Source organism: Pelobates fuscus, chromosome 3 (genome assembly GCF_036172605.1).
Source record: "Pelobates fuscus isolate aPelFus1 chromosome 3, aPelFus1.pri, whole genome shotgun sequence".
Taxonomy (NCBI): domain Eukaryota; kingdom Metazoa; phylum Chordata; class Amphibia; order Anura; family Pelobatidae; genus Pelobates; species Pelobates fuscus.
The window spans coordinates 358,107,259-358,134,602 of NC_086319.1; the positions used below are offsets into that span (position 1 = coordinate 358,107,259).

Below are 27,344 nucleotides of genomic sequence, written 5' to 3' on the forward strand. Positions count from 1 at the left end.
CTCGAGAAAACTTGGACTATCAGGTCTTTTATCTGCTGCCTGTTTCCCCTGAATAAAATGATATATAAGTGTGGGTGCATTTAATATGAAAGAGGTGAATTACGGTTGGACAGACATACAGCGCAAATGCCAGGTTTTGTTTACGTTTTGATCACAATTTGTACATTTGGCTGCGGTCCTAAGGGGTTATGTAAACTGAAATAGAGCCAGTTACACATTGTATTGAATCATCTAATGACTGCTGGAGTGTGTTTCTCACACTATTTTTGTTTGTCCATTTATTATATATTTGTCTATCACATGTTTTATTGTTTTATCGTGTTCACACATATACTTCTTTAGATAATTTATATATATCATTTATTACGTAAATACATTTATATATATTTATGTAATAAAGGATAATTTTCAGTTTGTGCTGTGGTTGATTTATATTGTGCTTCATTTATGTGACCACTAGAGGGAGTGGTTATCAACTAAGTTGCCCCACTTTTCTGTTATTTATATAGCACCAGAAATTTCCCTAGCGCTATACAACGGGTTAAAGTCTTGTTCTTTGTCTTGTGTGCACCCTCTGCAAATAGATTGATCAGTTTCCCTTTCAGGTGTCCACTGGGCAAGTCATTTCAAGAGAATAAAAGACTTGGCGACAGGCGAGCTAAGAGTTTGGGTTTTCTTGTGTACAAATTTGGAAAGGATGTTTTGGCATACTATGCCAGTATTGAGAATTCGCAGTTCCAACTAGAGAATGTGCATAAGGCCATTAACTATTCCATGCACTTGTTGTGTACTTTAATGGTAAACCAATCACTAGAGCAGTGGTTCCCAAACTTTTTAGGTTGAAGGCTTAATATTTCAATGTTTTTCCAAGCTGCCCCAAGTCAAACAAATGTCTAGGTTGTATATATGTACAGCTCTGTGTCATATAGTGGGCCCCTGTTCTCTAGTAATGTTTCCTGGTCAGGGACGGATCCAGAACCTAATCTCTGGAGGGGCACTGGTAGATTCTGGTAGATTATTTAAAGAAACAATCCAGTTTGACAACTTACCTAGTGTCTGCCAGGATAAGGGCTGTAATAGGAGATGGGGGCAGTGGTGTGTGTGTGAGAGGTGCAATGTGTGGGTTGAAGTCTGTGTATGTGAGGGGTGCAGTCCGCGTACAGGGTTGCATTGTGTTTGTGAAGGATGTAGTGTATGTGTGAAGGGAGCAGTGTGTGTCTGGGGTGCAGTATGTGTGAATGGAGGGGCAATATGTGCGTATGGGGGGCAGTGTATGTATATGGGGCAGTGTGTGAGAGGGCAATGTATGTATATGGGGCAGTATGTGTTTATAAATGGCAGTGTGTGTGTATGGAGGGGCAATATGTATATGGGGGAAGTATGTGTCTATGGTGGGCAGTGTGTGTGTGTATGGAAGGCAATGTATGTGTATGTATACATACATACATAGGCAATATGTGTATGGGGAGAGGGCAGGTTAATAATTAATATATACCTTTATTAAAAAAAAAATATATATATATATTTTTTTTTCATATCCCCCCCCTCCCTTCTTACCTTTGCCTGGGAGTGGGGACAGGACAAGGCAATGCTGGTCCCAGTGTTGAGTGAACTCTAGCAGCTCCTAAGGCTAGAGTTCACTCTCGCGAGATTCAGGGTGTTGCCATGGTAACCACAACGCCGAGTTGCAGATTAAAGCTAACCTTGGTCCTCTCTCCCTCTCCTGCCGGCCGCAGCATTTCAGTGCTAGCGGGACGGTGAGGGAGATCTCTGATCTCCTCTCTGATTCTGCAGAGGAGAGTGAAGCATAGACTGTTCCCGGTGCGATTAAATATTTTGTTGCATCCCTGAGTGCCCATCGCAGTGCCCAGGCACACAGTTTGGGAACACTGCATTAGAGGAGAATGACTATATATTAGACCTACATTTTTGCCGGAATTGCCCTGTGTTTGGGAACACTGCATTAGAGGAGAATGACTATATATTAGACCTACATTTTTGCCGGAATTGCCCTGTGTTTGGGAACACTGCATTAGAGGAGAATGACTATATATTAGACCTACATTTTTGCCGGAATTTCCCTGACTTAATAGCCCCGAGGGACTACAAGTGTAGTCTGGATCTTATAGCCCTAACAGTTAAGATCATAAATTAGGAATGTGTGTAGATTAAGAGAGAAATTCAGGACAATTGCTGCATCTCAAGGTCCGCTGCATTGAGCTAAGGAAACCAGGAAGTAACATTACCTGTTGTCTGCTTGAAAGCCAAGGGGGTGTAACATGGATTCATTCATAAAACTGTCAAACTCTATTGAAATCTGCACTTTTTTTGCAAAATGCAAAATGACACGCTCTCCACACATAAAGCTTTTCTGAAAGTTTTTTAGGGGTCTGGAGTGACCCTTTAACGTTAATTACTTTAGTGAACTTTTGCAACAACTTTCAGATGTTTCTACATGGTGTAAAATACCCCGGTACATTCTATAAGAGAAGACTGGAGCTATTGCTTTTAAGTCACACAATGGGCCGATTAACAAATAGATTACAACGTGTCTTCTAACAGGTTTCTTTACATTCATGGTGATTTTAAAGTCAAAATAGCTAAACTGGGAAGATTCTCTAAGCCAGCCGTGCTTCCATTCAGCCTTTCTGTCGGTGAAATTCTCCTAGAATTCTCAGTTTAGTGAATACACTGGGTGAAGATTTTCCCATTTCACTCAGTTTTGATGTTCTCAATGAACACAGCTCCTTCCTCACACTGTGTTTGTAATTCCCCACAGTCTCTCTAACACTGTTAGCTGTGTACCCGGTCATGTCAGCCAACATTCGGTCAAACCTAACTCTCAGACGTAAACCACACAATAAAAAAGACCCCACTGTCACCGAGCGCGGGAGAAAAACCAAACATTGTGCAAACTAGCAGCGAGTACACCATGTTTGATGTGGGCAAACTAGCACCGAATGCGCCATGTTTGATGTGGGCAACCGTTACCAAACTCGGCAACACGGGGGGGGGGGGGGGGGGGGGGAATATCTCTAGAGCTCCGTCTATTGACCTCCTGACACCAAGTGACTAACAAAAATGAAAAAAAATAAAATAACTGTCAGCTGCCAACAAATGTCACCCCCTCTATGCGCCTTTCCCGCGGTCGCCTCGCCTGTCGCCGTACGCGCCAAAATGACGTTTGCGTTCCAGCGTGGCTGCACAATGAAGACCCTGCCCCGCCCCCTTTTTTGTTTTTTCCAGTCCTGTGATTGGTCAACAGGGAATTAGAGGGGGGCCGGGCGAGTGTCAAGGAAGTGGGCGTGGCTTGGTTTGCCCGAGTTAGGACTGTAAGAGGGGGGAGAGAAAAAAAAAAAAGGAGGAGGAGGAGGTGGGGGGGAGAGATTGTTTGAGCGCGAGGCGCCGGCGCGCGGGAGACAAACGGAGAGCGGGAAAGGGAGAGGAGACAGAGCGAGGCACGGCCGAACCGCACAGCCCACCTTCATCAGCACGGTAACCGCTAACGGCAGGCCCCCAGGGTGTCTGGACCGAACTGACACTGTGTTAGTATGGCAGCATGCTATGGGTGTAGCTATCTGCCAGCCTGACACTGTGTGACACCTTATTATTATATACAATATACATACAATATACCATACTATATACCATACCATACTATACAATATATATATATAATCATGGACCAGGAATCACAGCAAGCCCCAGCACTCATTGTCTGTGTTATTAAGGGGGGGGCAGGTTATGGTGCTATCTACATTATATATAGAGGTAATGTGTTAAAGTGCTGTTCACCTTTAGGGGGTCTTTGTATTATTTTTTTTTTTACTAAAACTCCCAGAGATGCCCTCACTTTCTTGGTGTGTGCCAGCCAGAGATTAGACAAGGTGAGCTCATCCCTTGCACATGTGCCACCGCTTTACTAATACAGGTCCGGGCACTCGATGATGCTTTATAACTATAGGAATACAAACGTGTATTACTAAATCCATATAGTAACTGACCAATCTGCAATATTGGACCCTGCTATCAGCCAGTCCTTGGCTTCCCCATTGGCATGATTGCCCCCACCGACCTGCGGCCGGTCTAATGCTTCCCCCATTGGCATGATAGGTACCCCTCTCCCTGCCGCCAGTATAATGCTTCCCTATTGGCATGATTCGAACCTCTCCCCCCCCCCCCCCCCCCATTGGCATGATTAAATGGGCCGAATGGTTCTTATCTGCCGTCACATTATATGTTTCTATGATTGGAACCCTCCCCCCCCCCGTGACCCCCCGTCTAATGCTTCCCCATTGGCATGATTGGAACCCCCTGCGGCCAGTCTAATGCTTTCCCAATGGCATGATTGAACCCCCCTGCGGCCAGTCTAATGCTTCCCCAATGGCATGATTGGACCCCCTCCTCCCCAGGCAGTGTAATGCTTCTCCATTGGATAGCAAGTGCGCATGTAAGGCAAATCGTTGTCCTGCACAAATCCAATCAAAACCTCATGGAGATGCATTGAGTCAATCGATCCTCATGGGGAGTGTTCAGTTTTTCAGTGCTGAACATGAAGATGCTGAAACTCATTTTGGCAATCTTTGCGGGAATGAACTTAGGAAGTTCCTTTAAGGGCAGGGCTATGGCAAATCAGGTACTCTCGTTTAGTGTTAAAGGGACTCTATAGCCACCAAGACCCCCTTAGTCCTGTTTTAGAGAAACCGCAATGATTACCTTTCAGTGCTAAGACTGCCTCTAGTGGCAGACAGCTACTAGAGGCACTTCCTGGATCTTAACAGAATTTTGGTCGCCTGACACTGGGCATCCTTACATTCTGCTTGAGGACATCCTGCGTCAGAGAAATCCCCATCGGAACGCATTGAGCATTGCTTTTCTATGGGTAGAGCCTAATGTGCTCGCTGCCTATGTGCATTCGGTTTCCACCATCGGAGCAAGAATAGTGGGAGATCGCTGCTAAAATCGAGTGAGTGTGGTTTTTGTTTTTGGTACCAGAGGGTACTATAGTGTGAGGCATACAACTTTGTATTCCTTACACTAAAGAATCCCTTTAACCCCTTAAGGACACATGACATGTGTGACATGTCATGATTCCCTTTTATTCCAGAAGTTTGGTCCTTTAGGGGTTAAGCTGCTAAAAAATGGATTAGCCAAATGGAGGGCCAATTCAATACGATGAAATGGTTGTAGTGCCTATAGTATTGCCTTTAAGGCAGGGCTTGACAAATAAGATAAAACAGAATATATCTAGACCTATAAAGAAATAAAAGAAAGCGCTCATAGGGGATTAACGTTAAACCATAGGTGTCCCCTTGAGTTTATATCGCACTTACAGAATATCTGTAGTTTTCAAGCTCATCAAATTGATGGATATCCCCAGATTCCTCGAAATTAGGATGGTAGATTAAGCCTATGAAGAGGAGACCAGGTCCTGACTCTGCAGTCAAATGTTTGCTTGGCTGTCCCAGGTCGCCAAGGAGACCAGGAAACTTGTCCTGCCGCCTGGAATTTGTGAGCTTGTTCAGCCCGTGAGGTGATGAGCTAGCAGAGGCAGGCAGTCTGCTCATGGAGAGCTAGCAGAGGCAGGCGGCCGGGTAATGGAGAGCACAGGGAGGCGGGTTGCTTATGGAGAGATGACGTAGGGGAGTTGGCAGGTAATGGAGAGCTCAGGGAGGCGGATGACTTAGTGCGACACGTGAGAGAGCTGTAATCTCCCTGCTCTGCACGCCTTCCAGAGAGGGAGCGGAGTAGGAAGATGACAGCAGCCCCACTGGACCCCAGGGAAAGTCTATCTACTCCAGCTGTCCAAATGTATGGAGGCTGGGTGGATTTAAATTAAAATAAAAAAGCAATTATTTGTGATTGAGTCTGTCAACAAGTGTGTGTTCCCTCCAATCACATGGGAAAAGTGTTTTTACTCCCCTTTTTTCCCCACACCATGCTGGTGACGCTGTGGTTTGTCCCACATCCATGGCTGAAATCCTCAATCTTGACGATCTTAGTCAATCCAATGCTTCCCCATAGGAAAGTATTGGGAGACTATTGCGCATTTACAGCAAAATGCCACTGCGCCAATTTAACTTCTCATCGAGATGCATTGAAGCAATGCATCACTATAGGGAACGTTAACATAGGTGCTTCACAGTGTGAAGCATTGACCAAGGAAGCACCTCTAAATGGCGTCTGAGTGACGGTTTCACCAGGCAGCAATATAAATACTGACAAAAGAAATTAGCTTACTATATGATACACTAGAAAGACACACCCCCAAAAAGTGTACCTCACACACACTATATAAAATATGCACAAAAGCGTGTATAAAACCCCAAGGGTGATATACACAGGTAGAGGGTGGTACAAAACAATACAACCTGTTTATGGCTGATCGTGAACGTGGAATAAAAGAGAGATGGTAATCACGCCTGTCACCCTGTCAGGACAATACCCCTGACAGGGTGACAGGCGTGATTACCATCTCTCTTTTATTCCACGTTCACGATCAGCCATAAACAGGTTGTATTGTTTTGTACCACCCTCTACCTGTGTATATCACCCTTGGGGTTTTATACACGCTTTTCAGCAATATAAATACTGCCTTTTGTCTGAAAATCGTTCAGAGACAGGATATAGACTTCAGCACTACATTAAAGGATCACTATAGGGTCAGGAACATAAACATGTATTCCTGACCTTATAGTGCTGAACCCACCATTTAGGTGGCTTGCCCCCTTATAATGGGTTAACTTACCTACCTTATTTTCAGCTCTCCCCATGTGCGCAGGTCCCCCGTCCCGTCCTCCCATGAGGAAAGCATTGGATTGGCTAAAATCGTCAAGGGACGGGGCCAAACGCTTTTTTGGCCAGTCAGCACCTCCTCATAGAGATGCGTTTAATCAATGCATCTCTATGAGGAAAATTCAGCGTCTCCATGCAGTGTGTGGGGATGCTGAATGGCAGGGCTGACTAGTGTGCAGCACTGAGCCAGAAAGCACCTCTAGTGGCCATCTGAGGAGTGGTCACTTGGAAGGGTCCCTACGGGCAATGTTAACACTGCCTTTTCTCTGAAAAGACAGTGTTTTACATGAAAATTCCTGAAGGGAGCTATTATACTCACCGGAACAACTACATTAAGCTGTAGTTGTTCTGGTGACTGTAGTGGTTCTGGTTAGGGATCGACAAACGCTCCGCGCGGCACTAAGCGCCACGAGATTTCCACAGGGGAGCTGGAGAAGCTGCAAGAAAGGTAAGGAACAGCTTCCTGCCGGCCCCCCGTACTTAACAAGCCACCGGACCACCAGGGAATACTATATCCCCCCTCCCTGGTAAGAAGCAGGGAGGGGGGACTAAACAAACAAAAACATTTAAATATTAAAAAAAAAAATGCCCCCCCATTTTACACAAATTACATCATTACACAAACACCCACACACTGCATTACAAACACACACTGCATTACCTACACACTGCATTACAAACATACACTGCATTACATACATACATACACACACATACACTGCATTACATACATACATACACACACACACACTGCATTACATACATACATACACACACACACTGCATTACTTACATGCACCACACAAACACACACTGCATTACATACACACACTGCAATATATATACACACACTGCATTATATATATATATATACACAAACACACACTGCATTACATATACACACTACACAAACACACTGCATTACATATACACTACACACACCACACTATTACATACACACACCACACTATTACATACACACACCACACTATTACATACACACACCACACTATTACATACACACACCACACTATTACATACACACACCACACTATTACATACACACACCACACTATTACATACACACACCACACTATTACATACACACACCACACTATTACATACACACACCACACTATTACATACACACACCACACTATTACATACACACACCACACTATTACATACACACACACACTATTACATACACACACACACTATTACTTACACACACACACTATTACTTACACACACACACTATTACATACACACACACACTATTACTTACACACACACACTATTACTTACACACACACACTATTACTTACACACACACACTATTACTTACACACACACACTATTACTTACACACACACACTATTACATACACACACACACTATTACATACACACACACACTATTACATACACACACACACTATTACATACACACACACACTATTACTTACACACACTATTACATACACACACACACTATTACATACACACACACTATTACATACACACACACACTATTACATACACACACACACACACACTATTACATACACACACACACACACACTATTACATACACACACACTATTACATACACACACACTATTACATACACACACACACACACACACTATTACATACACACACACACACACACTATTACATACACACACACACACTATTACATACACACACACACACACACACTATTACATACACACACACACACACTATTACATACACACACACACACACACACTATTACATACACACACACACACACACACTATTACATACACACACACACACACTATTACATACACACACACACACACTATTACATACACACACACACACACTATTACATACATACACACACACTATTACATACACACACACACACTATTACATACATACATACACACACACTATTACATACACACACACACACTATTACATACATACACACACACACACTATTACATACATACACACACACACACTATTACATACATACACACACACACACTATTACATACACACACTGCATTATATACACACACCACACACTGCATTATATACACACACAATGCATTTACTTTACCCACACTGCATTCACTATACAAACTACACAAACACTCTGCATTCACTATATACACACTACACAAACACACACTCTGCATTCACTATACACACTGCACTACACACACACTCTGCATTCACTATACACACGCACTACACACACACTCTGCATTCACTATACACACGCACTACACACACACTCTGCATTCACTATACACACGCACTACACACACACTCTGCATTCACTATACACACGCACTACACACACACTCTGCATTCACTATACACACGCACTACACACACACTCTGCATTCACTATACACACGCACTACACACACACACACACTCTGCATTCACTATACACACGCACTACACACACACACACACTCTGCATTCACTATACACACGCACTACACACACTCTCTGCATTCACTATACACACGCACTACACACACTACACACGCACTACACACACTCTCTGCATTCACTATACACACTACACACGCACTACACACACTCTCTGCATTCACTATACACACTACACACGCACTACACACACTCTCTGCATTCACTATACACACTACACACGCACTACACACACTCTCTGCATTCACTATACACACTACACACACACTACACACACTCTCTGCATTCACTATACACACTACACACACACTACACACACTCTCTGCATTCACTATACACACGCACTACACACACTCTCTGCATTCACTATGCATTCACTATATACACGCACTACACACACTCTGCATTCACTATACACACTACACACACACTCTGCATTCACTATACACACGCACTACACAAACGCACTCTCTGCATTCACTATACACATCCACTACACACACACACTTCATCCACTACACGTGGCATGTATATTTTATGCATTTACCTTTACAATTAGTTTATTTTTTTCAAAATGGTAACTTTGGCAAGTTATCAGCCTGAACGTTCACAGATTACTTTTTGTACTTGTTCAAGGGACTACAGTGATGGTTATCGTCATGACAGGATTTTTCTTCCAAAAAAAGCAATTAAAATGTAATTTGTGTCTCTCCTCTGTCATCCCCCATAGTGCCTGTGTGGTGTTTTTTTGACTGGGTGTGGGGAGTGCTGGCGGTATGTAGTGTGTTTGGGGTGTGTGCTGACTGTAGGGGGTGGGTGTAGGTTGTGTGTATGTGTAACTGTATGGTGTGTGTACTTGCTCCTTGTGGTTCCAGCACTCCCTGAGTCAGTTTATGTTGGAAGTCTGCAATGTGCTCTAATGAGAACCGGAACCGCAGATTCAGCGTTTATTCACTTGCTGCCCAAACAGACTGCCTGTCTGGTGACTAGAACTGCATGTCCCAGGTGTCGGGCAATAGAAATTCCACATCCATGAATGGAAAACATTGTTGTTTACAGAAACTGCAATGTTTACATTGCTGGGTTAAGACATCAAGAGGCTGTCAAACTGACCAGTCACTAAAGTTGCTTTCTGCTGTTTCACGGACTTTAACTCCATGAAACGATTATGGTAGTCCTCTCCTCACACTTTGCATAAGGATGTCCAGCATCTTCTAAATCCGAGGTACAGGAAAATTTGTTGCTTTCTTCTGTACAAAGCTTAATATGCGGCCCTTGTCCCACATGCCCATTAGCTTTCTCAACGCATTGACGTCGGAGGAGGCAGGAATGGAGCCAGCAAGTAGTTTTTGTTTGTTTTTTTATCTTTGAAAACAGCTAGGGGGCAGAGCAGCACTCTAGTGTTAGGAATACAATTTTATATTCTTAACACTTTAGTGGTCCTTTGACGTATTAATGTGCACTTCCATCTGCCAGCACCATAAATATTACAACTTACATTTTTACAAAACTGTTCTGCAAACTAAAGGTGAATTAGCAGGGGCAGCTTCCTAGCAAGAAACCAACTATCCTAAACTGTAGTAATTGTGGTGTTTGAAGTGTACTTTTATACTTGTTAAGTCAACAACCACCGAGCGAGGGCACTAAAATACTTGTGTAAAAGTATAGTTATGACTGTTTATGCATGTTATTGGAGTTATCTATTTAGTGCAGATAGAGTAATTTGTGTGAATAAACACCTCCCTATATACTACAGGGGTGTGGAATTTAAAGGGACACTAGTCACAAGAAAACCTACAGCTCATTGTATTTGTTCTGGTGAGTAGAATCATTACCTTCAGGCTTTTTGCAGTAAACACTGTCTTTTCAGAGAAAATACAGTGTTTACATTACAGCCTAGGGATACCTCCACTGGCCACCCCTCAAATGGCTGCTTGAGGTGCTTTGTGGAAAAGTGCTGCACATGTGACTGCCATTCAGTGTCTCCGACCTCTTCATAGAGATACATTGATTCAATGTAAAGTAGTAGTCCAATCAGCTTGTTCATCATGATAATTTATTTGTCCTGACACAAAATAATTTTGAGTACAAAGATTTGGACTCCAGCCAAAGCTCTGTACTTTGACAGGGTTAGTTGCAAAATTCAGATTTTTTTACAGATTAAATGTAAATAGAACGTGTAGGCATAAATAGATAATCTGGAAACATTCTATAGCTCCATTTTATTTACAACATGGCTATTTTTCTGTCTCAGATTTGCATTGGGAGTTATTTTTTCAAACAATGCTCTTTTGTGAATTACCCGGAGTGTGTCTCCCTTTGTATATAACTCACTAGAGAGGGCCAGACCACAAGTGAATGATTCACCTGGCAATGGTGAAGACCTTACACTACCTGCGCCCAGCACCTTTCCCCCAAGGGAAGAACTGCAAATTGCCCGCGGCAGGGCTAAAAATAAAAACCTATCAGGTGATAGAATTTCTAAATCCCTGATATTAAAGAATTACACAATAATAGTTTCAGTGTAAATGATCTTCCATGTCTCTTGTTTTCTGATACAGACTTGGTATTCTATTACTAATAGTGTTTTGTTTTGGGGGTTTTTTCAGTGTGTTTGACCATTTTCTATCATGGCGAAGGTACAGATCCTCAACATGGTGGTCTTGGATAACCCTTGCCACTTCCACAACCCTTTTCAATTTGAAATCACCTTTGAGTGCATAGAAGACCTGCCAGATGGTGAGTATCTATTGCTGGTGGAAATTATAAAGGGATGCTCCAATGGTAGCTTTTATTGTTAACAATTAAGTAAATATACCACCTATAAAAACATGCATAATTAAATGCATGTTTTTATTGGGGGTATATCTACTCTTGAATTTAGCTCCACTGAACTCAACAACCAGGAAGTAACCAGACCAGTTGTCTTATTGACAGCCAGAATGTATAACAGTTAATTTACAAAAGTGCCAATTTATGTTAAAATTGCTAGAGCTTTAAGTGTGTGGAGAACTTATAAAAAAAAATACCAATGCCTACAATATCCCCTTGCTAACCTCTGCCTATGTCTCAATCAATCATATTCTCCCAATTCCATTTACATCCCTTTCCTAAGTCCTAATTACACTAGGCACAATAACCATCTCACTGAATATTACCTAGCACTGTCTTCCCACATGTTGTATAGTTTTCAAGCAAATTAATTATAAAGATCAAAACCTAGCCCCTACTGGAGGTATAGTTAAGGCAGACATTACACACTTCCTTGTAGTCATGCTAAGTCATACCAGAAATGGGCGCTTTGATAGGCTGAAACTTGTCAGCTGACAATCTTAGCCAATCACAGATGTCCAGGTTAATGCTTCCTCTTTAGCTCAAGCAAAATCAAACAACCGGTGTTGTTACTTCCTTGTTATGTAGCACAATGGAGCTAAAATTGGGAGACAGGCAAATGCCCAGAGCACCTGCCTAGCAAAAAAATCTTGAGCTGCATTGAGAATTCTTTGATTGGACAGATACAGAAAGTTTGGGCTGGGTTACAAGGGGAGCGCTTGCAAAATAAGCCATCTCAGCTTTTGCAGACTGTTTAGCTATACGCCAATATAAAAAAAGCATAATTAAATGCGTGCATGTTTTTATGGGGGTATATCTCCTAAACAGTGATTTTTGTGTTTAGGTAGTGGGGGTTTCCTTTAACCCCTTAAGGACACATAACATGTGTGACATGTCATGATTCCCTTTTATTCCAGAAGTTTGGTCCTTAAGGGGTTAACTAAAGAGGCAGTAGCACATTTTAGTATAGTGATTGGTGTACTTTAATTTTCTAACCTGCATAATTAGATACTGTTCAGTTATAGTGCAAGAAATTAACATTCAATTCTAGTAGAGACTTTTTACCTATACTAAGTAATATTTTAGAAAACTTTTTTTTTTTTTTTTTTCTTCACACTTGTTTGTTTTTCCATGAATGTTACAGTTCCAACTTGCTTTGCTATTATGTTCATGTAGCATTTTCCTTCTTGTTCTTGAGCAGATTTGGAGTGGAAAATAATCTATGTGGGGTCAGCAGAAAGTGAGGAGTATGACCAAGTGCTGGATTCTGTGCTTGTTGGGCCTGTGCCTGCTGGACGCCACATGTTTGTGTTCCAGGTGAGTAGGTGGTCTGAAAGCAACACATCAACTTTAAAGCTGAAAATTAGTGCAATTTAAAAGCCTACATATTCAAATTCTTTGTTCTTGGGCTAAAAAAAGATGGTAAATTTTGTAATTACTGCAAGTCTCTATTATTTTTATATATATATATATATATATATATATATTTCTATATTTTTTTTTTTTTTTTTTACTTTTTTTTTTTAAGTAATAGTATTATACTTGGATTTGCATGATACACATTCATAATGTTCAGAGATTTATCAGTTGTTCATATATTATATACAGAACTGGTTAACAAGCATAATAATTTACATAAATGTCACATATGGTACTTATCAATATATTTCACATGGTTGAGAATCATCTCCAAGTTTAGATACATTTAATAGGTATTAGTCACCCAATGTTAATGTTTCTTTCCCATCGTGACTTACTCCGCAAAGGAGATTTTAGCAACTTTCTCAACATTTCTGCTGCTGTCTTTTTGTAATATATTTGCTCTGCCTCTGTGGCTTGATGCAGTTTTCAAAGTCTGATGTAGCTTAAAGCGGAAATCTCTTGTGAGTTTTTGCATAACCTAGTGTCAAACTAAAACTTATGTATGGGTTGTTTTTTTGTGTTTGTGTTTTGTTTTCCCCCCAATCAATATCCTGGCACACACAGTCTACCATGTAACTTCATAGGGGAACACTCCCTTCTCTGGAATTTAGGAAATTCAAAGGGACACCCTGAGCAACAAAACTTAGTGAAGCAATTTTAATATATAGCACATGCAATCTTGTTTCTCCATTCTCTTCCATTTAGGAGTTCATTCACTTAAGCTACTGTTTATGCAGTATTTTCTTTTTTATGAGATGCTAATTTTTCCCTTCAGATCAGAGGCAGTACTTATACCACAGGGATATCCAATCTGGAGGGAAAAAACAGGCAGGCAAATCTCCAAACATTTAAACCCTCCCCTAATTACCTCCTTTCCCATAAGTAGCAGCTCCTCCTGATCATACCCAGTTCTTTGCCTGCCTCCGGCAGGGGAGGTTAGACAGGAGGTTCTCCAGGAAGCAGGTGAGAAGGGCTGAGGCTCTGGGGGCACTGCTTCCTTCATGTCCGGGTAAGTAGCCTTTAACACGCCGGACGGCGTGGTCCCTCAAGTTTTATGTTGCCGTCTAATGCCGTGCCAGGTGCCGGTCTGACGAAGGACGCAGGCGTGCGTCGGCTGGGAAGTCCTGCGGTGGAACGCACACACAGGTTGCGTTGCGTTCCACTAGGGAGTCGCGGAGCGCTATGCGCAATGCGAACCTTGATTCAGGCGCCAAATTTGAACTGGGCGTTCTCTTTGGTTTCAGGACTTATATGAGCATTTACCAGCAGCAACCTCTGTTTGCCAGGAGCTCTCAGATCGGTTGTAAAGAGTGTTATCTCACCTGCCCTCCAACACACTCTCAGGCCATTTAAGGTAAGACTGATTAAGTTTTTAATTAAATGGGTCCTAGCCTGAATCGATAAGGAGAAAAATTTGATTGTTTTCCCTTTTTTGTTTTCTCTTTTCAGTATGTCTAATCCGGAAAATTTGGATAAAGTTGCTGAAAAGGGGAAATGTTCATCTAAAGCCAAGCATTTAATCTGCTCTGTGTGTAGCCAACATATGCCAGATGGTTATAAAAAGAAACTTTGCTCAGTGTGTTCTAAAGAAGCTTCAGAGGAAGCAAAAAGAACAGAAATGTCTACTTTCCTCAGCTGGTTGCAACATAGTATGCAGCAAACATTTGTGGATATGCAGTCGGCTGCATTACAGTCAGTCCAGGCCTCGGTTGCCCAAGATTCGCAAGTTGTAAAACATGCTAAGAAAAGACTGAGATCTTGGGAAGCTTCTGATACTAGTTCAGTAACTAGTGGTTCTGAGTATGAGGAAATTTCAGGTGGTGATTCTTCAGATGAGGAGTTTGCCTTCCCAGATGAAGCAATTGGGAAATTGATTAAAGAAGTGCAGTGCATTTTTGGAATTGAGGAAACAGGGAAAAAGTCCAAAGTGTTTCCTTTTCTCCCACAGATTAAGGAATTGATTTTAAAAGAGTGGAAATTCCCTAGTCACAAGCCGTTTCTGTCTAGACATTTTAAAACTCTTTTTTCCTTAGCATCGGAACAAGACTGTAAGCTGGATACGGTCCCTGTAGTGGACGTTCCTATTGCTCAAATCTCTAAGAAAACTACTTTACCGATTGGAGACACAAGCGGGCTCAAGGATGTCATGGACAAACGCATTGACTCCTCCTTAAAAAAGTTGTTCATATCTTCTGCAGCCCAAGCTAAAGCTTTGATTACGGGGTCATCTGTTGCCAAGGCCCAAAGACTTTGGTTGGAAGAACTAGAAAAAGTTTATACGGGAGAAACTAAGGAAGACCCGGTAAAGCTATTAAAGAATATCAGGATGGCATCTGATTTTTTTGGTAGATGCGTCTGCAGAAAGCCTAAAAATTTCGGCCAAGAGTATAGGTACTTCAACAGTCGCCAGAAGAGCGCTTTGGCTCAAAAATTGGTCAGCAGATACAGCATCTAAGAATTCACTGTGTGACCTATCCTTTGAACCAGGAAGACTTTTTGGTTCAAAACTGGATGAATTGTTAAAACAGATGAAGGAAGGAAGGAAAGCTTTACCAGAATCATTTAAGAAGCAGTTTAGAAGACGTAAAGCGGAGTCGCTTCCCTCATTTAGAAGTTCCTTTCGTAGAAACTATTTCAGGGGTCAGCATAAAAAAGCCTTTGATTATAGGAAGAAGAAAAGATTTTCTGACAGAAGAAATAAAAAGTTATGACGCCAGGCCTGTGGGTGGAAGGCTGAGTCACTTCCTAGAGCACTGGAAAGGAACAACATCAGATCGCTGGGTTCTCACAGTGATAAAACACGGATACGCTCTAGAATTATCACAAGCCCCAATGGAAATGTTTCTATGTTCCGAGGTTCATTCTCTAGAGATGGAACTCTCTCTGATGCGAGAAGTATCGACTCTATTACTGAAAAGAGTGGTGGAAGAAGTTCCTCTCAAGGAAAGTTTTCGGGGCACCTATTCAAGACTTTTCTTGGTTCCAAAGCCAGATGGTTCGTTCAGACCCATTTTAGATCTAAAAGCCGTAAACAGGTGGATTGTCAAAAAGAAGTTCCTCATGGAAACAATAAAGTCCGCTACTCTGCTTATTCATCCAAAAAGTTGGTTTGCGTCCCTGGATTTAAAAGATGCCTATCTTCATGTGCCCATAGCAGAATCCAGCAAAAGTCTTCTAAGGTTCGCTGTGTGCTGCCGATCAGTAATCAAACATTACCAGTTCAGAGCATTACCTTTCGGCCTGTCATCAGCACCCAGGGTCTTCACAAAGCTGCTAGTAGTCGTTTCAGCTTTTCTAAGAGGTATGGGCATCTCTGTCATTCCGTATTTGGACGACTGGCTGTTGATTGCAGAGTCCCAAGGTCAACTACAGCTAGACCTGGGGACAGCGATAGAATCGCTAGAAAAGCATGGCTGGCTAATAAATTTCAACAAATCGGAACTAGTGCCAGTTCAAAGGATCCAGTTCCTGGGTCTGATTTTGGATTCTATCGCAATGAAGATATTCCTGCCAGAAGAGAAGAAACTAAAAATCAAGCGATTAATTCGGAATCTCAGAAGAAAAATTGTGTTTTCAATCAGAGAAGCCATGGGCTTACTGGGTCTGTTTACAGCCTCAATCCCGGCAGTCGGTTGGGCAAAATCCAGAATGAGACCTCTACAAAGAAACATTCTGCAAGTCTGGAATCGACAGGAACTCGGCCTGGATGGGCTTATGAGGTTCAACAAGCTAACTTTGAGAAGTCTGCAGTGGTGGACATCTTCTCGATTCCTGCACGAGGGTCTGTCATTCCGGATGAAGTCCTTCACTATAATTACGACAGACGCCTCTGCCCTGGGCTGGGGGGCCCATCTGGGAGACATCAAGAAGCAGGGGTCCTGGCAAGAGAAGGATATGAAAAATTCCTCGAACTTCAGGGAATTAAAGGCCGTGTGGATGGCACTCTTGGCATTTCAGATGCTTATCAAAGATCGACATATTCAAATCCGCTCAGACAATCGAACGACAGTGGCATATTTGAACAGACAGGGAGGTACGAGATCAACAAAGTTAGAAAGCCTTTGTTCAATGATCATGCTGTGGTCAGAAGTGCACCTGATGTCAATTTCAGCAGTTCACATTTCAGGGAAATTCAATGTGGTGGCAGATGCCCTGAGCAGGCATCATTTGAAACAAGCAGATTGGTCCCTGTCATGCAGAACTTTCAAGTTCATCACAGACCGCTTCGGTGTTCCGGAGATAGATCTGATGGCTTCCAGAATGAACAGGAAGACAGGACGTTTTGCATCCCTAAATCCAACAGACAGGCCGGATATCATAGATGCCCTGTCAGTTCCATGGAAGTTCAACCTGGCTTATGCCTTTCCGCCAGTAGTGCTTATTCCCAGAATACTTCAAAAAGTAAGACTGGAAAGTGTACGTATTATCCTTATCCTTCCATGGTGGCCAAGAAGTTGGTTCTCGGTTCTCCTGAATTTTCCAGGGGCCACATTTTGGAAGCTCCCACTTTCAAGAGAAATACTAGAGGACGCCATGGTGCCTCTGCCGACCCTTCGAAGATTCCATTTGACGGCCTGGTTTCTGAACGCCAGATTCTAGAGAGCAACGGTCTGGATACTGAAGTGATAAAGATCCTGTTGGCAACTAACAAGGAATCTACTTCAAAGATCTACGCTAGAATTTGGAAGATATTCTGTCAGTGGTGTTGTAGATTTAAAGTCAACCCTGTTTCCGCATCCATCCAGAAGATTCTAAGTTTCCTTCAGATGGGATTTGCTAAAGGTCTTAAACCTGCTTCATTGAAATTGCAGGTTTCTGCTATCAGTTTCTTCTCCCTCAGATGCTTGGCCTCTAATATTCTGATTTCGAGGTTCTTCAGAGCTCTAACTCGTTTGGTGCCCTATGTTAGGGAAACCTATCCTCCCTGGGATCTTAACTTGGTTCTTTCAGCGCTTTGTGAGCCGCCCTTTGAACCATTGGAGGAAGCTTCCCTGAAGATTATTTCGTTAAAAACTGTCTTTTTGGTGGCTATTACATCAGCTAAAAGAATTTGTGAGATTCAAGCTCTTCGGGCGAATTTTCCTTTTTTAGTTTTCCATCAGGACAAGGTGGTTCTAAAGCTCGATCCTTCTTTTATACCTAAAGTTTTTTCGGTTTCGAACGTCAACCAGGAAGTGGTCTTACCGACTTTTTGTCAGAATCCATCTAATGCCTTGGAAAGCAAATTTCACTGCCTAGACGTAAAGAGATGTCTTTTTACAATACCTAAAATCTACGGAATCCTTCAGGAAGGATAATAGTCTTTTTGTCCTATTCAGAGGCACTAGGAAAGGCATGAAGGTTTCGAAGAGTTCTCTGGCTAGATGGCTGAAGGATTGTATTCTGTTGGCTTATTCCAAGAATGGCATGTAACATCCAGGCCCTATAAAGGCCCACTCTACTAGAGCGGTTTCGACGTCTTGGGCTCTCCGAGCAGCTGCATCTCCCTCTCAGATTTGTTCGGCTGCTACTTGGTCCTCTCTCCATACTTTCTCAAGACACTACAAGTTGGACATACTGGCCTCGGAGGATGCTGCTTTTGGGCGCAAGGTGCTTCAAGCTGTAGTGAAATGAACCCGCCCTCAGGATCTGCTTTATTTTTTTTTTTTTTTTTAAATTCTTTATTTTTCTTGTGCATGTAAATACGGATAACATTTTTCTTGCGATGCCACAATAGCATTGGCAATTTGAGTAGGAACATTGGGTTTGACATGGCATGCGATTGACAGCACATTTTTAAATAATAATAATAACAGGCTAGGTCTACAAAGGTTATGTCAGAATATAAGTTTTAACTAGAGGTTCTGATATTGCCAACATTGTCATGCTTAATGGTTATTGTTTTCAGAGGCAGCAATATCTGTTAACCTTGCTTTAAATCTCTAATTTATGAGAGCTTAAACATCAGAGTGAACATGAAGATGCAGTAAACAAGTAAATACAGGTAATGCTTAACACTGCAGTGTTTGCTATGCTAGGTGGCTAGATTCAAATCATTGGTCGTAGCAGGTTCATAAAAGTAAAAAGGACACATCAAATGAAAAACCACAGGAAGACAATAAAAACTATAGCATTTGCAAATAGGAACCATATGAGGCATCAGTAGCTTGCTGCGGACAGTCTTTCGGTCATGGACCCAGGTATGCAGTGCTCTTTAGGTTCCTCAGCCGATGCCTCGTTGGGGCTGCGCTGGTCCCTGCCACGGTTGCCCATGTTGTCGCAGTTCAATGCGGGGGGTCAGTGGACGTGATGGATGTCGCTTGTGTGAGTCAGTAGTCTGGGGTAGAGTTGCTCGTACGGTAGAGGGAGCCTGGTGTGTGCCCCTACTGCGTCTTGGTTGTTTTCGCAGTTTCGCCGCCCTGTGTGGGTAAGCTGTTTGTTTGTCTCTCAGATGTTTTCTCGCTGGTTTGGGCCTCCCCTGGGGTGCCATTTTATGCTGCGGGTCAGGCGGCGGGCGGTTTGGCGGGTGTCTGGAGGTGGGCGTTAGCAAGGCCCCCTGCCTTAATCTGTGCTCAAGCTTAAGCCAGAAGTTTGTAAATATTAGTTCCAGGCTGGACATAGGGGCTTGTTGTACCTCATGTTTGCTCGTGAACCGCGTGGTCGCCGCCATCTTGGGTGGGTCTCCCCGACCTCTAGTTTGTTCCATGCTTGTTTCTGCCAAAGCTGGTAGTACTCCCAGTGGTGGACCGGGATCACCCCCACCGGTCCGGGGGGGGGGGGCTACGGGGTACCCATTTGTAGCAATCGGCTCGCGGGTCGCTCCAGACTGAGAGCTCGGCCGCCGCTCCCATCTCGTGCTCACCCGGCCGCATGCCTCCACGAGTATAGCCAGCCATCTGTCGTCCACTCCCGGGCCGCATTACCGGTTTACCGTATGGACTAAGGGTCAGTGCGTTGCTTGGGGTCATTTTGAGACGTTTTTCGTGGGTCAGGAGTGACCATTTAGTTGATGTAGCTTAGATCAGGAGGGAGCCTCAAGCAGGCACGTCTTCCCTCCATGGCAGTCAGGCCCCGCCCCAGGATCTGCTTTATTATATCCCTGTGGTATAAGCACTGCCTCTAATCTGAAGGGAAAAACATAAATTTTACTTACCGTAAATTTCTTTTTCCTGAAGATTAGAGGCAGTGCTACATTCCCGCCCCTTTTTTCTAATAAACTCAGTAATTTTGCAGCTATTTGGCTTATGTATTTTCTGGGTATGATCAGGAGGAGCTGCTACTTATGGGAAAGGAGGTAATTAGGGGAGGGTTTAAATGTTTGGAGATTTGCCTGCCTGTTTTTTCCCTCCAGATTGGATATCCCTGTGGTATAAGCACTGCCTCTAATCTTCAGGAAAAAGAAATTTACGGTAAGTAAAATTTATGTTTTTTTTAAGTTTGTTAAAAGATTTGGCAAATTGCATCATAATCCCTTTCATACAAGGCAAATCCGGGGCATGTTTTGCAAATCAGGAGGAAAAAAATAGAACCATTGTTAATTTCTCCCAGTAATTTGGCAAACTGCTCGCATTTCACTTAAATACATTTTTGTTAAACATAGGAAAAAAGTAGATAAAATATAAAATCTGGGAAGTTACTGTTCCTCTTTTACCTTTGTTGTGGTATATATGCACACAGCACAATGGAAGAAACACATAAGCGAGCACACATGCTCATACATTTTTCTGTTAGGTACCTGAATGCACCGGGAATATCTTGAGTTGATGATGTTGCTCATAACACTGAAATTCTACTGTCGTGGGTTGTGATGATGCATTGCAGCTTTTTTGGGGAGGGGAAAAGGGTTAATATTTATCCCTCTTCAGTTTCAAGCATATTGTCAGTTGTTCATAAGTGATTGAGTAGCCTTATCAATTGTAACAAACACAAATCTTGGCTGGTATTCGATTTAATTATGCCTCAGTGCAAACCCATGTTAACGTTTTTTATATATATATATATATATATATATATATATATATATATGTATATATATATATGTATATATGTATATATATATAAAATTTATTTTTATTTTTTTCAGTGAAAGGGAGCACTCACAGGTCTTCATTCCAAAGTGATATTTATTCTTTAGTGCAAAGTTACATATAGTTGTAGATCGACGTTTCGACCCTTAATGGTCTCTTCGGACCTTGAAAGACATGAAGGGGTTGAAACGTTGATCTACATGAAGACATGCAAGTTCTCCCTTTTATTGTGGGGGAACAAAGAGTGTGTGTGTTTTACTGACCAGCACACTCCGAGGCGGTGAGACAGTCTTCTGTTACTCACCGTGGAAGAAGTGGCGCAGCCTAGCACAGATGCCAGACGGGAGAGACTGCTGTTCTCTCGGCCCGCGGAGGTCAAGGTGCTCACTGAGTCTCACTGCTGCCCGTTTCCCCCTCCCCTCCTGGGCCGAGGGGGGTTATCCTGGTCCCCGCCGGTTCGCATTCCATTGTCCAGTGTGGAGTGGACACCTATTCTGTGGTAATCTAGGAAGGGGCAAAGGCTGGAACGCAAGATGGCGGATACCAGAGTCCTAAAGGACGAGGCCTCGCAGCACACCAAGCTGACCTCACGATTCCCTATCCCAGCATCATGGATAGCATTGATGCATCTTTTAGCAGATTCTGGGCAGCCTTGGAGGAACGGAGGACCCGAGCACGACGGAAACCGCTCTGCAAACAGGGGAAAGGAGACCTCAAGGAGGGAGACCTAGGGGGTGCCTTGCAGGTAATTCTAATGTCATGCTGTTGCTAGACAAGCTACACATAAGCCTATAGTCACAGGGACCAACCCCACTTCTCCAACCATACAAGCAGAAGCGCCCAAGCCAAATCCGACGACTGTTCAAACCTGAAGTGGACTTCTGCAAATTCCCAATTGGGGAGAACTTGGCCTCACAGAGTAACAGAATTCATATCACAGGCGCGCTGGCTCTACAACAGGCTTGGGGCATGGAGGGAGTCCTAATACTTCTCAACGCCATGGACTGTGCTTAGACGGCAGACGTCTGCCTAGTCACTGCATCGGCTGACAGTCACTTATGGCGGGCTGCTCTCCCAACGTATTCCTGGACGTAGACCTTCTTGCTAACCTTCACTATGGCACTGGTTGCCCCGGCGGATCACAAGCCTTGTTTTACAATATTGCTTTATAATTAATTTTATTTAACTTGGTCTAGACCGTTTATCCTTCCGTAAGAATATGCTATATTGTCAATCTAGACTCTACCTAGCCTGTGATATACACTAAAACAAAAGAGAAGTATTTCTCATTTAGAGTAATACATGACTAACCCTGTATGTTGATCTTGCTGACATACTCTGAATTACTATTTTTTATCTTTTGACCTAAAAAGGCTGTTTAAAACCAGAAGTCCTGGGTTTAATTAAAACAAAAATGTATGTGTTGCTCCGTGATAAAATTGCAGGCAAGTTAGTTTGAGCAGCAGTTAGTCAGATAACCATAGAATCTTACTGAGCATGGCAGTACCTTCAGATTTAAAAATAAAACAAATATTGTACATCTGCATGGTGCATTTGGACACCAGGCTGGTTGGTAGCGGCACAGGATAGCTCCACTCGGTTTGCAAATCAAATTCTGTGACACTTGGAGCATTAGATAACAAACTTTCAAGTACAGTACGGGGTCCCCAAATTTAGGACTGTCCTGCTGAGTTTAGTATAGAATATAGATAATCCTCTCATCAAAATGTGGTGCTTTGACGTCTTCCATGTAGTCTTAAAAGAGCCTTTTAGTGTTTGTAGAGATCTGCCTACTTACATGCTCCTTTAAAACTTAGACTGATACTTGATTAGGCAGGAGGAGCTGTAAGAATTATTCTGAAACTTCTCTGCCTGGGGTCAGCTTATATATGCAAAAATAAATGTATGTATGTGTTAGAAACAATTATGTGCTAGTAAACTAGGACAATGGTCCACCATGCACCATAATTACATGTTTACGTTATTTTGTCATGCATTTGTTTTATATATGTAACCAGTCTGTTCTCTCATTCACTAGGCGGATGCCCCCAACTCCACTTTAATACCGGAGTCCGATGCTGTAGGGGTTACTGTGGTACTAATTACCTGCACATATCGAGGTCAAGAGTTTATCAGAGTTGGTTATTATGTAAACAATGAGTATTCAGATCCAGAACTGAGAGAAAATCCACCTCTTAAGCCAGATTTTACCCAGGTATGACACCTTTTTCAACCAACAAGATTGTGTGTTAAGACACTGCCACACACTCTATAAATGGTATAAAAATACACTGCAACACACTCTATAAATGGTATAAAAATACACCGCCACACGCTCTATAAATTACAGAATTTTGATTTTGACAAGTTGTCTACCAGTGTCTACGGTTTGACCAGTAAACGAAGTCAAAGCACAACCGGTTTTAAGCACAATTAGTAATTTATTCCTGCAAAGCAGCTGTGTTGCTTCAATTGACACAGTTCATGTACATTAGCACTTATTGTGTTATGTAGTCTGTCCTGTGTAAACTCTCACTGCCATGTAGTCCGAGGGGAAATGGTAATTTACTTATTAAGGTCTCCTTTCTGTTATCCTAGCTCCAGAGAAACATCCTGGCATCAAACCCTCGTGTGACACGCTTCCACATCAATTGGGAGTCTGTTGGCGAATCAAAAATGGAAGATATTGAAAATGTAGACCCGGCACCTAATTCTATGCTGCCTCCTACTTGTGCTCCCACCAAGGGCCTTTCAGGTGCACTTAACACCATTCCAGAGAACTCTATGGACTGTATATGATTACATTGACAGCTGGAGCATGTGAGCCATGCACAGGAGTCTACTTGCAGCCCCCTACTCACTGAGATCAAAGCAAAACACAGACTTGCAATGAGAGACTACTGCAATAGTTGCTCATCTCATTGCTGAACATTATTGGTGTTCAGTCACCTACTCATCTTGAAGACAACTCACTTTTCTGATTCAAATTGTTTAGTCTAAATTTTGCCTTTTATTTAGTGTATTGTTTGGGGTTGCTGCCTAGCTATTTGTATTTTTTTTTCTATATATATGTATCTAAGAGACAAGATGAAAGGCTTGTGACTGTCGTCTATCAAGTGCCACTGCCATCTTTTACCCCATCTCCAGTTTACAGGGAAACTACTAGTATCTTGGCACCAGCATCCTTCTTTTAGCAGGCAGCTTACTCAAACGTCATTCAATGCATTTCTTCCTGTTTTTTCAAGCAACCCCTGTGTGGATAAGACACCGCATAACTACTGATCTGTGACAGCAGTAGCCTGAGTGTAGTCCTTTAATGATGTATTATATAACTTTGACCGCTATGTTACATTGTTACTCATGCTCCATGCTACTGCACACAGTTAGGTAGTCCACTTCAGTGTACATACTGTTCGCTACCATACTTGACTTAATAATTTTGATACAGGCACTTGACTTGCACAGGTACCAATATGCAGTTTCTATGAAGACTTACATTATAATGCTCACTTAATACTTAAGTAGTAAAGCTACAGTGTTTCATGCCAAGATCAATGATTCCAGAGCATCCCATCCACATGCTGTTTTTTTGTTTTTGCATCAGAGAATTCAGCTTTGACAGTTTCTTTTGAATACTTTTCTAATTCTACCTGTTAACGTCTTATTCTCCACTAAACCCATGCAAAATCTGTGGCAATAAGGCTCTCACCAACAAATGCTTTGTAAATGTAATCCGTTGAAACCATTACCCCATCAGCTAACATTTTATTTATGTTTGTGGATCTCCACACTGCCATGAATTTCATGGAGAGAGCATTGTTTTGAGCTCCCTTCTCAAGGTTTGTCTGACTTTGTACTTTGTGTATGGCTCGTTTCTAAACGGCCAACGCAAACTTTTTTTCCTTGTGTTAATTTTTTTTATTATATATATTTGTATATATATATTGTGAGTAGTAATATGTTGAAATAAAAGCACTTAGACATATTACTTACCAATGCAGTTGTCACTTTTAAATCCTATACCAGAATTCAAATATATTGATACTAATCATGTCTCAGGCTTTTTTTGTTGAAGCAGCTGCGTTAAAAGGGAACCTGATCGTGGCAAGTTCACTTTAGTATCAATCACCCACAAATTATTTGAATACATCATATTACATAATTACGCGTTGTATTAAATGTACAATTTATAGATATAAACTCTTCTCCAAGCCAGCACACCTTCATAGGTGTTACACCCTACAATGGACCACTGGCACTCTCCTGCCTCCATCTTTGTTTTCCCCTGCTGGGATGCTCCACCAATCATGACAAATGTCTGCTGTGACACAGACACTTTGGCTTTATTGTCCTCATGCTGACATCTGGACGAAGAGCAGTGTCTCTGTTCCTATATTCTGTAGCCCGCACTATCAGAATCGGCATGGCAGTAACTATAGCAACCAGAGCTCATTGCCTGTGGTTGCTATTCTTATAGAGCAGAAGGGACTGTCTTCAGGGGACTCCTGTGCTCTCCCTGTCTATTATTTGGCACAGTCTAGATAGACATGTTTTAAATGGGTTCTCCCAATTTATAATTTGCTGGCATATCTTGTAGCACAATGTATAAATAAAACTGTTTTAAAACCGTAAAAAGCTTGTAGGTACCATGTTGGGTGTCCTTTAACAGAGGGTTTATTACATAAATTGACATTGTACAATAAATCTTGTCATTTATCTGATAATTATGCAAAACCTTTGGTTTTCCCTTCCCTGCTTGCAAGGCACTTTTACTCCCTTACCCCAGCCAACTCTAGTCTCTCACTCCAATATTATTAGATATGTTCTAACTCCCAAATTATTTTATGGCTGTTTTTCCTTTTTGGGTGAATTAATTATCAAGACCTAAGACTAAGAAATTTTTTTTTGTTTTTCAATCCCTTACTGATAACAAAACATTAAAACTGCCTGAGATTCCAGACCTCTTTTTTTTTTTTTAAAAAGACATGGCTATTGCTGAAGGATTCCAGCAATAGCTGTCAGAAATTGCTCCATATTATTTAAAAAAAAATTCTGCTCACTGGGGCACCGTTCCACAGTTGTCTGGCCATTATAATAGAGAAAGTTTGAAGGTTTCCAGGAGTTTCTGTACGTGCCAATTGTGTCAGGTGGTCCAGAGTCCAGCGCCAGCTGTTGAAGGGACCTGGTCAATCTCCTTCACAAGAGAGCTTTCATCACATGCTGTGCTGTTTCCCTATGGTACATAATAAAAACTATCCTATGGCCCAGCTAGCTCCCACGGGACAAAGTACTAGGGAGGTACCCAGAAACGTCATGAAGGATGCTGCGATTCGGTTAAACTTCAAATGGGTATCGCTCAGTCCCAGGACCTGCAAACTGAGCACTTTTTGAACAGCTTGCAATTCTAAACCAGAGCTTTCTGGGGACATGTATCTTGTGGGAAATGCAGTTTTGGGGATATTATTGTAAGGCTCCCTGCCAGTTAACTCAATCAAAGAATAATTTATGTCTCTAGACACCAGGGCACTGAGGGTGGGATTTTGTTTAGTTTGATGACCCTTATTGGAAATGTATAAATATGTGCAAGTTTCTGAATAAAAATTGTATGGTTTACCCTCATCAAGCATGGCCTGATGCTATAAGCATAAGCTATATTCAATCTAGCTGGTCTGTTCCAGAGGGAAAGAAATACTTTGAGATACTCACTCACAGTATATAGATATTCACATCTAGAGGCATCAGCAAATGCCCTTCTCTCTCAAAGACTTAGGGAGACAAGCCCCTAGAAGCTGCGAAAATAGCCAGATAGCAGTGAATGGAGATA

At 42.2% G+C, this 27,344-nt stretch overlaps 1 protein-coding gene across 1 annotated transcript; it reads left to right on the top strand.

The window, feature by feature from the left end:
- The first annotated feature begins 3,368 nt into the window (after positions 1-3,368).
- LOC134603359 (histone chaperone asf1b) lies at positions 3,369-25,512 on the top strand. Its single transcript, XM_063449232.1, has 5 exons — positions 3,369-3,495; positions 11,870-11,999; positions 13,294-13,409; positions 23,559-23,735; positions 24,119-25,512. The coding sequence occupies exons 2-5, from the start codon at positions 11,891-11,893 to the stop codon at positions 24,317-24,319; spliced, it is 603 nt and encodes a 200-aa protein (XP_063305302.1). The 5' UTR covers positions 3,369-3,495; positions 11,870-11,890; the 3' UTR covers positions 24,320-25,512.
- The last annotated feature ends 1,832 nt before the right edge of the window (positions 25,513-27,344 follow it).

Excerpts from the sequence above, each read along its gene's own strand:
- LOC134603359 (XM_063449232.1), top strand. The coding sequence starts at position 11,891 with ATGGCGAAGGTACAGATCCTCAACATGGTGGTCTTGGATAACCCTTGC. Across the intron at positions 13,410-23,558 it reads GCCACATGTTTGTGTTCCAG|GCGGATGCCCCCAACTCCAC; the intron begins GTGAGTAGGTGG and ends CTCATTCACTAG. Across the intron at positions 23,736-24,118 it reads TTAAGCCAGATTTTACCCAG|CTCCAGAGAAACATCCTGGC; the intron begins GTATGACACCTT and ends CTGTTATCCTAG.